General features: G+C 39.8%; 1 protein-coding gene across 1 annotated transcript in view; it reads right to left on the bottom strand.

The window, feature by feature from the left end:
* Pappa (pappalysin 1) overlaps positions 1–12,287 on the bottom strand; it is a 231,288-nt gene that overhangs the window by 161,202 nt on the left and 57,799 nt on the right. Inside the window, exons 4-5 of the mRNA XM_051188025.1 lie at positions 11,460–11,753; positions 3,801–3,993 (exon numbers count right to left, since the gene is read on the bottom strand). Coding sequence (XP_051043982.1) covers positions 3,801–3,993; positions 11,460–11,753 — 487 coding nt within the window. The remainder of the gene's footprint in view (positions 1–3,800; positions 3,994–11,459; positions 11,754–12,287) is intronic.

Below are 12,287 nucleotides of genomic sequence, written 5' to 3'. Positions count from 1 at the left end.
TCATTTGCTCACTTCCCCACATGATACAGGTAATGTGGGCAAGTCAGCACCTCGTAATGGAGGAGGATTCTGAGGGTCACAGAAGTGAGAGTTCTTGCTCAAATTTGCATCAACTGGGAGCAATGAAGCTAAGGGTGACAGTGGTGGGAGTGCGTGTGAGTGTGTGTATGTGTGTGAATGATCACACATCAAAATTTCTATGCCTCATATTAAATCAGTTAGTAGGACTATAAACTCCCTTCTTATGGGGGAATGGTACACAAAGGATATGGTACCACTTTTTCTTTTTACAGAAATTTACTGATACTTGTGGACCGACTTGCCTTAGATTATGCTTTGCATAGCTACTAACCATAATTAGATATGTTTCAAAGTGTCAGTTTGAATTTACCATGTGATAACTCCATTAGGAAATCTAACCCTGAACAGAATAGCTATTGTATATGCCTCAAGTACTAACTGACTATAGGTTATTAAAAACATATTGATTAAAGAAGAGTATGATGTAATAGAGACACATCTCATTACACAACAATTAACCCTCTAGTAAATTTCCAGCAATCAGACGAATTTATTTAATGGACAATAACTGCTTTATGAAATATAAATTGAATACATACACAGGAAGCTTCATTTACAAAACTTCCATTTTGGGGAAGAATTGAGGCCAAAGCTTGACCTGATACTTCTCATCAGCACAGAGAAAATAAATAAATCTACAGGCTGCTGGAAAGCTTTCTCCAAAGTGTCACATGAGTGTTCCCAAACCAAGCTCTAAGTTCTGCAAGGGCAGCTGGGGCCAGGGAGACAAAGTTCCTACAGAGAGTCTGGAGAGTACATTTCCTACCCAACACATCAAACTCTGGCCTGGATGCAAAAGGAAGGTTCTAGATTCAGGGACTGATAGTGATGTAGATATTTAGAGGCCCAATTTGATGTGCTATAATAGTATAATGTGTTTTTAATTTCTTAAACATATTTTTTAACTCACAGATATTAATTTTGTATACTCCTAAAGTATTGGATAAAATTTTCATACAGGTTTTTAATGATGAAATAAGGGTAATGGGCAAGTTTATCAACTCTTATACTTACCGTTTTACTCTTTTGGCCATTTGGAAATCTACAAAGCATTGTCATTCCTTATAATGTCACTTTTGTGCAGCAGACCACTGAAGATTATTTCTGTAGTTTGAATGAAATTGTACCCTTTGACGAGCATCTTCCCTTCTCAAATCCACCTAAATTCACCATCCTCTGCCATACATCATTCTCTCTTATACGAGAGTTCAACTTGATAAAATTCCACATATAGTGGAGATCAGGTAGTGTTTTCTTTCTGAGATTGTCTTATTTCAATAAACACAATGACCCTCTAGAATCATTCTCCGTCTTTTAAATGACAGTTTCCCCACCATCTTTTAGCTGGTTAATATACCACAATGTACACAGCCATCTTTATTTGATGAAGGGTATTCAGGTTGCTTCTGTATCTTAACAATTGTGAATAATGCTACACTGACTATATGGAAAAGGGTACTTCTTCTATTGATATGTTTGATCTGCTTTTTTTTTTTCATTTTTTTTGGGTGTATTTTGCACCTGTCTTTGCATGCTATTTTGCACATGTGGGGCACATATGTGTATGTAAATGTGTGTGCATGCTCACTCACTCCACCTGTAGTGGAGGCATGAAGCTGATGTCAGGAATCATCCTCCATTGCTCATCCATCTTATTCATGGAGACGGGGTCCTTCAATAAGACCAAGGACTCACTGTTATGGCTAGTCTTGGTAGCCAGTTTACTCTGGGATCCTCTGTCTCTACTCTCCTAGGGTATGCCCTTCCAGAATTTCCTGGGGTTTGGGGGATCTGATCGGGTCCACATGGTCCAATGGTAAGTGGCTTAACTACAGAGCCACATTCCTCGCCTCTAGTTTGATTTCTTTTGGGTACGCATGCAGTCGTGACAGAGCCGAATCATACAGTTCTAGTTTAGTTGTCTGAGGTGCAGCCACATTGTTTTCCAAAGTGGCTGTATTAATTTACATTCTTACAAGCAATATACTTATTACCTTTCCTCATAAACTTTGCCAATTCTTTAGTGTGTCATTTTGGAAATAACCGTTTTAAGACTGTGAGGTGATAGATAAAGATAAATCATTTCATTTGTAAGTTGCAATTTCTCTGGTACTTAGTGATAATGAACATTTAAAAATATATCTATTAGCTATTTACATCTTTACCCCTGAGAAATCTCATTTCAGGTCTTCTATGTTTTCTTATGTTTAGAAACACACATATACATAACCTGCTAATGAGAGAGTTTTGCAACCTTTTGTGAGAAAAGCTAATACTTGCTTCACACCTCTAGTCTGGAACAACTTAAAGAAGGCATATAGGATGCATAGACAAGGCATTTTCAAGTGTGGTTGAACACCAGCCTCCAGCACTTTCTATGAGCTTTGGCCAAATTTCTTAGACTCCTTCAGCTCCAATGCTTTCATTATCTGGCACACAAGAAAAACATTCTTATACTGAGTTCCTGGAAATACTAAATAAGTGTCTGTACAAGAAGCATTCAGATTAGACTCTATCACAAGGTGAGCACTTGACAGACAGCTGCAAGTAAGCAGAGACAGACAGATTAACGTTAGCATGACTATTGTCTTCACCATCATCAGTGCCATATCACCATTGCTCGATAGACATCCCAAGAAGGGCTAAGGTTGGGAGTGAGATATTATGAGAATAATGAATAACTACAAGATTCTGAAACAGATGCAAACTATTTTCATGAATATTCATATTCATTTTTGCAGTGGTGGGGTTGGATTCCTGGCCTGATACATGCTATGCAAGGTTTTTTTTTTTTTTTTTTTACCATTGACCTACATGCCTGGCTATGTATCTCTTTTTAAAATCTGGTTTCCTCAAACCTTGAGCTCCTTGGGATTGTATAGTTAAAGAACACATGAGAAGTCATTGAATTTAGGTCTCTACCTTCTGACCATCAGGAGGTGTAATCAGACACATTTTCACAGGAAGACAGTTAAAAATCTGGGAGAAATTGACATGTCAGGTGGCATTAGGATAACAAAGGACAGACCAAGGAGCAGAGCTTTGGTTTCTTACACTTGATTAGTTCCTGGTTTTCTCAAAATATATTAGGTATAAACTTTATGGTTATATAAAACCACAGGCTTCTCCAAATATGAGTAGTGACACATATGCATATTGTATATAATGTGAATTATATATATTTAATATGAAGGGGCTTTCCTATTAACCAGAGGCAATTTTAATTCCTGGGCTAATAGAGACAACAGCAGAAGAAGTTTCTTGCAATAGAAGTATTCAACCTTCTTTAAGGGGCATAGACAAACTGAAGGAGTTGGAGTCTCTCATTATATAGCCCTGGCTGTCCAAGAACTCACTGTATAGACTAGGCTAGTGTGGACATCTGCCTCTGTCCCCTGGGTGCTGAGAATAAAGACAAGTACCACCAGAATAGGGTGCATTAGATTTCCATTTTTCACCCACCCTGGATTCCAAGCTTCTAATAATAAAGTGCATTTAGCTTCCAATTCATGTGGAAGTATGAATCATTACTGGCTCATTCTTTCATTCTCTGACCCAAACTTGTCAGTGTGCCTTTGGGTCTCTCTCAATCATGGATGAATGGCAGGGTCTCTATTTAACAAGAAAAAGAAGCCCAACCCTCCAAGACTGCCTTCTTTTGAGTCTTCCTTTTCCTGGCAGGTGAAGAACAGGCTCAACACTCCACAGAAAACACTTACCTTTCAAAGAAGTGGCCATCGATGGGTGGGAACCACTCTAGCATCACAGAGTCAGTTGTGTGACCCACAACCTGGGGAGCAAGGGCTACAGGTGCAGGCTTTCTGGAGGGCTGCCAGCTCTGGTATATGAGGTCCAGGTAACAGTGCATTCTGGAGACTTGATTGGGCGTGAAAGAGTCTGTACAGTCGTCATCTGTAAGAAAGAGAGAAAGAGAGAGAGACATAAGCCTCCAGCTGCATAGGCAGGCATGCAAGAGAAGGATGACGTCTCCATGCAGCTAGAGAGCCAGTACCCCGGTCTGTCTGTCCTCGCCAGCTCAGGGCAGCCTCTTCCAGTGCTCAGAAGTTAATGGTCTGTGAACAAATTAGTGCAGTCATCACTCCTGGAGACAGGTGAGAGGAAACAGGAGGAAAGGGGGGTGGTGGGGAGAACTGGAGAACTAAGGCTGGAACTGAGGAGAGAGCTGCTAAGAAGTTACAGCTAAGGACAAGGGAAAGGCAAGCTGCTTTCCAGGGACCCTATATCCCCTGGTGTCCATGCCAGCAATGTTTCCACCCCCACTCACTTTCTCTTGTTCATTTTTTCATTTATTCACTCATTTGTGTGTTCACCAGTTCACTGTTGCATTCCTTCACATTCATTTGTTCACACACTAATTAGTTCTACTTTTCACTAATGCACTGATACTGTGCTTGCAATGCAGTCTAGTATTGTACTTGTAAGTCAGTCTGTGGAAAGATGGCACTTAAAATATTCCTGCTTTAAAGAGGGCATTAACACCATCCTTCCCATGATGGAGAGGATTGTTCCGTGACAACTGTCATGTAGATCACCAGTGATTTGGTAAAAATGTCATGGGGGGGGGCAAGCAGATCAACTAGGAAGGCACCAAAGATAGTTGTATGGATGAGCTCAATTAGATGACTTGGTTGAGGATGAAAAAGTGGCACTACATGAGAGGTAACCATACAGCTAGAACATAATATCCCAAGTAAGGCTCAGGCAAGGCCAGAGTTAGGCAATGGATACACACTCCACGCTGTTATAGGATGATATATATCTTAGGTAGATTTTTATTGCTATGATAAAGATCATGACCAAAAGCAGTATGTGGAGAAAAGGGTTTAATTAGCTTATACTCCCATGTCACAGTCGATCTTAAGGGGATTTCAGGGAAGGGACTCAAGTTTGGTAACTGGAGGTAGGAATTGAAGCAGAGGCCATGAAGAAGGCTGCTAACTGGTTTGGTCCCCGTGGCTTGCTCAATCTGTTAACTTGTATAACCCAGAACTACCTACTCATTGTTGATACAGCCCAAAGTGAGCTGGGTCCTTCTACATCAATCATTAACCAAGGAAAAAAAATCCCCATAGACTTGCCTACAGCCCAATCTGTACCCAATGTACCCAAATGAACCGATACATTTTCTCAGATGAAGTTTCTTCTCCTCAAATGACCCTGGCTAAGGAACAGTTGACAAAGCCAAAAACCAAAACAACATAAACAAACAAACAACAACAACAACAAAAACAAACAAACAAACAAGAAACCATCATAGATGAGAGCAAAGAGCAAACACATCTCTTTACAGTATATGTGTATGTGCTATGTATGAGCCAGGTATGGTGTGGGTGTGCCAAGCTTTGGACAGTTGCCCTTTCTCTCCCAACACATGCTACTTTTGGAGTGCATACTGTCATTTTCTCTTCCTTACAGAATTGGGAACCGAGTCTGTGTTCCGGTAAGCAACTTGTCCTAGGTCACAGGGCTAAGCATATCTGAGGCTTGAACTAAATCTGTGCTTCCAAATGTTGCCATGCCTTTTTCCGCTAAGCACAAGTGAAATATATTATGGGTAAAGGTCTTTCAGCAGGTGGCTTATAAATGGGAACTGAGCCAGTTTTACTCTAAGGGGAATTGTTGGAAACTATCTCTCAGGTGTTTAGATATAATGACCTTCAATCCTATTCTCCCTTTTCCAGGGTGTGGACTGAAGGTAGAGGCCAAAGACTTGGCCTCTAAAGAGGTTTGTCTCCTGTTTCTTTCTTCAACAGTATGATTCAGCCCCCATGGGGGGGCACTGTTTGGCTTGATTTCCTAATGCACCACTTCTCAGGGGTATCTGCTTGGTCAGGGTTACTGCAGCTGGGCCCCAGACAGAGGAGTGTGGAGCTCACCAGATCTTAAAAATAAATGTGCTACAGGAATCCAGCAGCATAAACCCACTTCTTATCAAACAAACAGAAAATAAGTTTGGGCAGGTGCTGGGCAGCTAGACATGACCTTGAAGGGAACAGACAAGGGTGTGGGAGAGCTTATATGCAGAAACTGGCTTGGATTCTCTTAGTAATTTTTGACAGTCTCCTTTTTAGCAACCTGAGGGAAAATTTTAAGGCATTTGGCGGAATCAGAAGAGCCCAGTGTTCCTTTGCAAGCATTGTACAGGAGAGACAGTAAATCTTTTCATCATGTTAACTCCCTAAATTCTTTGGCCACCTATTGCCAAGAGTATACACACCTTAACCTGAGAATGACCAGAACAAAGGTTCAATTTTCATCATTGCTGTTATTTGCATGTTTTATCCTGAAAGACTGGAAAGAGTCACCATGTAGATTAGATGCAGGTGGAGTGTTTGATGGCTCAATAAGGAATCGTGAAGTATGATATACAGAGTCAAGGGAGCAAATGTCTTTCTGTTCTTGACACCTCTGGTTCCCATCTGTGAAATGGAAACAACGGTGAAAACGAGAGGGTTCCTCTCAGAGTATGGCTGAGCTGGAATGTGGGCCATGAGGAACTTTATGGCAAATGCCTCATGCTTGGGAGAAGTGAGTGAAGTGTGTGTGTGTGTGTGTGTGTGTGTGTGTGTGTGTGTGTGTGTGAGAGAGAGAGAGAGAGAGAGAGAGAGAGAGAGAGAGAGAGAGAGAGAGAGAGACTGGGAGAAGGAAGAAACAAAGCTCAGAGTGTAAATCATGAGTGGTTTTCATCTAATACTAGCCCATTATGGACTCCACATAACAAAGTTGATGGACAAACAAAGATGAGGAAAATTATTGAATTGGGGAATGGGTTTCCTGAAGCATTATCACTATAGTTAGAATATTTAACATATCTCTTCATTAATGGAGGACTGACTATATATTTTAACAACATCCTTAAAACAAAATACTAAACGACTACTAGCAACCCTCCTAACTTTGTGTATTAATTTCCTGACATAAATTAGGGTATTTAAGTCAACTCAAGCATAAAGTGCTAGAAAAGATTCAAATAGGTCATAGCAAACACTTAACAAGATGAATGAGGGTGAACATAGAAGCTATTTTTTTCTTTATAAACTGCTAATCAATTTTTCTTCAAAGATGTATGTTAGTATTTAATAATGTAAATACTAACCACTCCCAGTTTGCCAATAGGAAACAATTTAAAAAATTGATAAGTGATAGTAGTAGGGGAACAGGAATGTATTTGGAGCTTATTACTTTGAAAACATCTGTCCCAGGTTACATCACACTGAGACTTAGCTACTACCAAAATCCCAAAGGGATTCCATTCATCATAAAAGCTCTGTCTCAATTAGCTCATGTCTAGAGTCAGGCCCACATGGCTTCCTGCCTCAAACAGTTCCACTTTATCTAAGCCTCTAGGTTCATCTTGTTCCTCTGTTCATATTTCGTCTCTAAGCCAAAGAGACACTGTGAACTTCAGCTCTTGAAGAAACTTCTTGGACCACCATGCTATTATCACTACAGTGTTCCAGGCTTGCTACCTAAGTCATGTTCTGAGGGATGCATTGCATGGAAGATGAGGGCAGACACTCAGCAACTCTACTTCCTGTGGAAACTTGGACAAAATGATGACTCTGGCAGCCTCATTTCCATTCACTACAATAGGAGGGATGATGACAGTTCCTTCCTCAAAAAGTTGATGTGAGCATTTTAACAAGCTTGCTGACATTCAGTACCTAGGTAAATGGGTCATTTTTTGTAAAAGCTTAGCATTTGGGTTCTGTTTGTAAATATTATAGCACTAGTCACAGTAACAAATGATTTTAAAAGCTATGCTCACTGTAAAGTTTTTGAAATATATCCAAAATAAGCATCACCATAAGACCAGTGCCTATAAATAAATTAGTGTATAATGCCTACATGTGTATATATACATATGTATATTATGGGTGTGAATTTGGCAAATTTCTGAAATTCATTATATATGTGTGTTACACATATGATTGAGGTGTTCTCCACTTCAGTTTGTTAGTAAATAATCAGGTTGGTTATTATTTGTCAAGCACTACTTATCCTACCAAGGACAATTCTGGATTCTTTCCTTGTATGGTTGTTACATCTGTTGTCATTGTAATCAATCAATGTAAGAGTGATTATTCTCTACAAAATGATAAAGTAAATGAAGTTATGAGAAAATAAATATTTTGCCTATTGTCAAATACTACAGTGTAGGAACTTCAACTACAGGTTCCTGACACAGCATCCAATCTTTTGAATATCATGTCCCTTGGACATAGTCTACATCTTGTTCAGTGATGTCACAATGATCTGTCCTGTGGGATGTTTTGCATCTCATTTCAGTATTACATTAACTTCAAGCTTGTAAAACATTTTTTAGTTATTCACACAGATAAACATTTATCTCCTGTGCCTGGCATATAGTAAATACTTAATAAATATTTAGAGAGGGAACGCTGCTTAGAACATTCTTCCTGCTAAATATTTAAAACATACCAATTGGTTTATTTGCTTCAGGTATGTTCTCTAGAGACAGGACTGTTTGGCTCAATGCATGTGTGCATATTAAAAGTTCCTGACACATAGAAAAAAAAAATGGTACCATAACCAAGGGGCTGGAAAAAAAGTCAGGATTCTATAGTCTATACTAGGTAATCTTGGGATACCGCCTAAGTACAGCTTGCTATCTTCAGGAAGATGGGGGCAGGTTTGATTCCAATCTATCTGGCAAGGGCTTAGTCATTAGTTTAGTACAAACATATTCCTTAGTGCTTTCTGCTGAAGTGTGCTAGACACATCATCTGTCTGTTGCTTATTATGCTGGACCACTTGGGAGCCTCACAACCTTCCTCAGAATAGTAAGGTAACTGGTCAATAACTCAGACTCTGCTGTAGAAATTCTTGAACTGAACTCATGTGTTTGTTGTGTTTTATGTCTTTACATCTGGGAAAGTTTCTTGTGCTATCTGAACCACATTTTCTGCTAAGTATATCACTTATCTCTCTAGGAGATATATATATATATATATATATATATATATATATATATATATATATATTTGGTCTTCAAAGAACAATATGGTAGCCACCAGGACCCATGACCTTTTCCATTTAGACTATTTTAAGGGTAATAATTCAAGTATTAGGTTGTACCAGCCATATTTAAAGAGCCCAGTAGCCACATATAGCTAAAAACTATCATACTGAAAAGCACACATGCAAGCTGTGACCATCTTGGCAGACTGATCTGTTTGAGGAATGAGCACCCAGCAAGGAGTGGCAGCTGGAAGAAGTCAACTTGGCAATGACTCTGGCCTCTGTTCTGGAAGAAGGGAGCCCTGTGCATCCATCCCTTCCCTCAGCTCTGAGAGCCCCATTCTGTTCTGCATTTTGAATCTCATCCAGCTGCTTTTGTCTCTTCATCTTTCAGAGATCCTAAAGAAAACAAACATTTCCAAGCTTATGACTGCCTTGAATATGCTTTTGTGGGTGTAAGTTTGTTATCTCAGCTCAGTGAATTAGTTCTGCTGTTAATGGGTCACTGAGCTGAGGAGATCCTTTAAGAACAACAATACTAAATTAATCACCCTTTAGATCTTCTCAAAGGGAAACAAAAAAGAGAGACTTGGTTTATGGGGATCTGGTAGCTGGTGGAAGCTCCTGGCCCCTAGGAAGCAGGCAAACTTCCAAACTCTTATTAGTGTTTATTTCCCATGTGTGCTGAGATGGCCAACAAAAGGTGCTATAGAGATGTGTGTTAAGCAGTGCTGTCTGAGGGCACAGGGTGCCGGATGTGGAGGGTCAGTATGTTTGGGAATGGGAACCCAGTGGAAATCTGTTTTTGAGGAAATACCCAGCACTGTGACTATTTTAAGAACCAAACTTAAAGATACTTTCTAGATCCTGAGATTTGTTATTCACTTTTAAACTGTGTGAGACAAACACTAGAAAGCCCCCAGGGGTAATCAGCCTAAGAGGGAAACAGTAAGGACCATTGAGATCTTCAAGTATTTTGGGTTTCACCAGCAAAGTATTTTCAATCACAACATGTATCAAAACTCCAAAAGGAGTATAAGACAGTTGGAGGGAAGCTTTCCTGGTTCAAACCTGAATTAGGACCTCACTCCCACACCAAGTAGAGCATCGTCCACCCTCCTGCAGGAAGCAGAGTGAAAAGACCATCCCGATTATCCTATTTCCCCACTGAACCATCAGTTCAGCTCAGTCTTTTTAAATGAATAGCATAAGACAGGAAGTGGAAAGAATAGTTGATATCCACTGTCATCAGAAGCAAATGATCCCAATAAATTTCAGTATTGTCATCTGGAAAATGGGATGGTTCCTGCTTCATGGATGTGCTGAGAAAATTAAATGAGAGGGAACATATTGAAATCTTTTATAGACAATAAATGGTTTTACAGAGGGAAATGCTCTTATTGTCAGAAACAGTTTTATGTACCTCAAAAAGAAACTAGCATGGCTAAACTATTCCATGAAAAAAGAGAGTTTATTCATTTTCTTTGCAAGACAAAAAAAACCCAAACAAACAAACAAACAAAAAAACAAAAGACAAAAAAACAAAAACAAAAAAAACAAAAAAAAACAAAACGAAAAAAGACAATCTCTTATTTCATGTAATTTGCTTGTTGGAGTGAGGAAAGCAATGACTAAGTTGAGTGTTATAATGGAATCCAGTATGGCCTACTGTGTGCAATTGTGAACAGTTGATCACAGGGAAACAAAGTCAGGGCTGTGACAACCCCCATGAAGAGGTGTCTTATTCTAATTTGTCAAAGCTGCTACAATGGCTTTAAGTGGACTTGATATAGCATGAGCTAACTAGAAACACAGGGTATGGTGGGTCCTAGATCACAAGTCCTTAATATTGTTTCTGATGGAAGTTAAAGGGATGCAATAAGTTAAAAGCAGTCAGATAAAATACCATATCCAATACTATGCATTAATTTTGTGTTCTGAAGAAAGAATGAATTCTTTTGCTCTAGCAAAGGACATATGGAAATTGTATCTACGGGAGGAAGACTGTGGTTAAATAGAAAACATCAACAATGCATCAGGGTGGAGCAACACAGCTGCAAAACTATGAGGAACCTTATAGATCAAGTTGAAAGATTTGGGTTTTCGTTAGAAAGCAGAGGTAGTGTGTCGATGACCCTGACCATCAGACCCCTATGGTTTTTCCACCTGGATTAACTACATTCATGTAGAATATCTCTCCTCTACTCTAGAAATGCTCATGAATTAAATGCTATTCTGATTGTTTGGAATGACAAGTCTCCATCTTATAAAAGTAAGCAGCTTGGTCAAGGCTATCCTGAGCAAGGACTAGAGACCAAATCTGACATGCAGTCCTGTGTAGAGTAGACTACAATCAGGGATGTGTAGGTCCCTACCTGCATAGCTCATAAAGTTGTTGTAAGGAGTGTCGAAGAAGCTATGAAAACCACAAGTGTCATTCCCTGGTCCAGGGTCTCCACAAAACTTGTGTTTGGGGGCTGGGTTGGTGTCATTGCAGAGGTCTCCAGTTTCAAATGAGGGCTCTGTCTCCATGCAGGGATCACTGCAGGACTGGATTTCTGAGATGCCACGGAAGATGTGATAGAGGCCCAGGCTGTGCCCAATCTCATGGATCATGGTGTGGGTGTGTCCAGGAATGCCATAGAAAGATGGGTTCAAGACAATGCCGCCTGCAAGGGGAAAACCAGAGCATTAGGCAACTGTCTGCTTTAGAGTCCCCAAGTCAATCAAAGACCAATGGATGCTACTTAGAAATGACAGTTTTCTTCTTTCTGTGACACTAGTGCCCCCATGTGTGTCACAACTCTGCTGTGAGTCATTGGTTACCAAAACTGGTATGAGTGTCATGAATCACTTCATATCATGTCTTAAGAGGGAACACATATGCCTAGGGAGGAGTAGCACTAATTTAAGGTGATGCTGAGCTACTAAAAATACACTATTCCAAGTAGGGATTTTGATCTTTGCCCTGACCTGACTTACTTCTGCAACTTATTCCTTAGACTGTAACTCACCCACAGGTTCACTCTCCCAGGTCTGGCTTTCATTATACTTTCACTAACTTTGTGATACCCCACAACTTAGTTACCATCTTTGAATCTCATGCTTTCATCTAGGAAAGCCAGCGCTGGTTTGTGCTCTGTTCAAGGAATACCATTTGATGTTTCTTAAGCATTTATTATGTATCCTTCAATGCTGTACTG

The sequence above is a fragment of the Phodopus roborovskii genome, unplaced genomic scaffold, assembly GCF_943737965.1.
Source record: "Phodopus roborovskii unplaced genomic scaffold, PHOROB, whole genome shotgun sequence".
Lineage (NCBI taxonomy): Eukaryota > Metazoa > Chordata > Mammalia > Rodentia > Cricetidae > Phodopus > Phodopus roborovskii.
The sequence above is the reverse complement of the archived record's forward strand: the minus strand, read 5'-3'. Positions and strand labels throughout refer to the sequence as shown.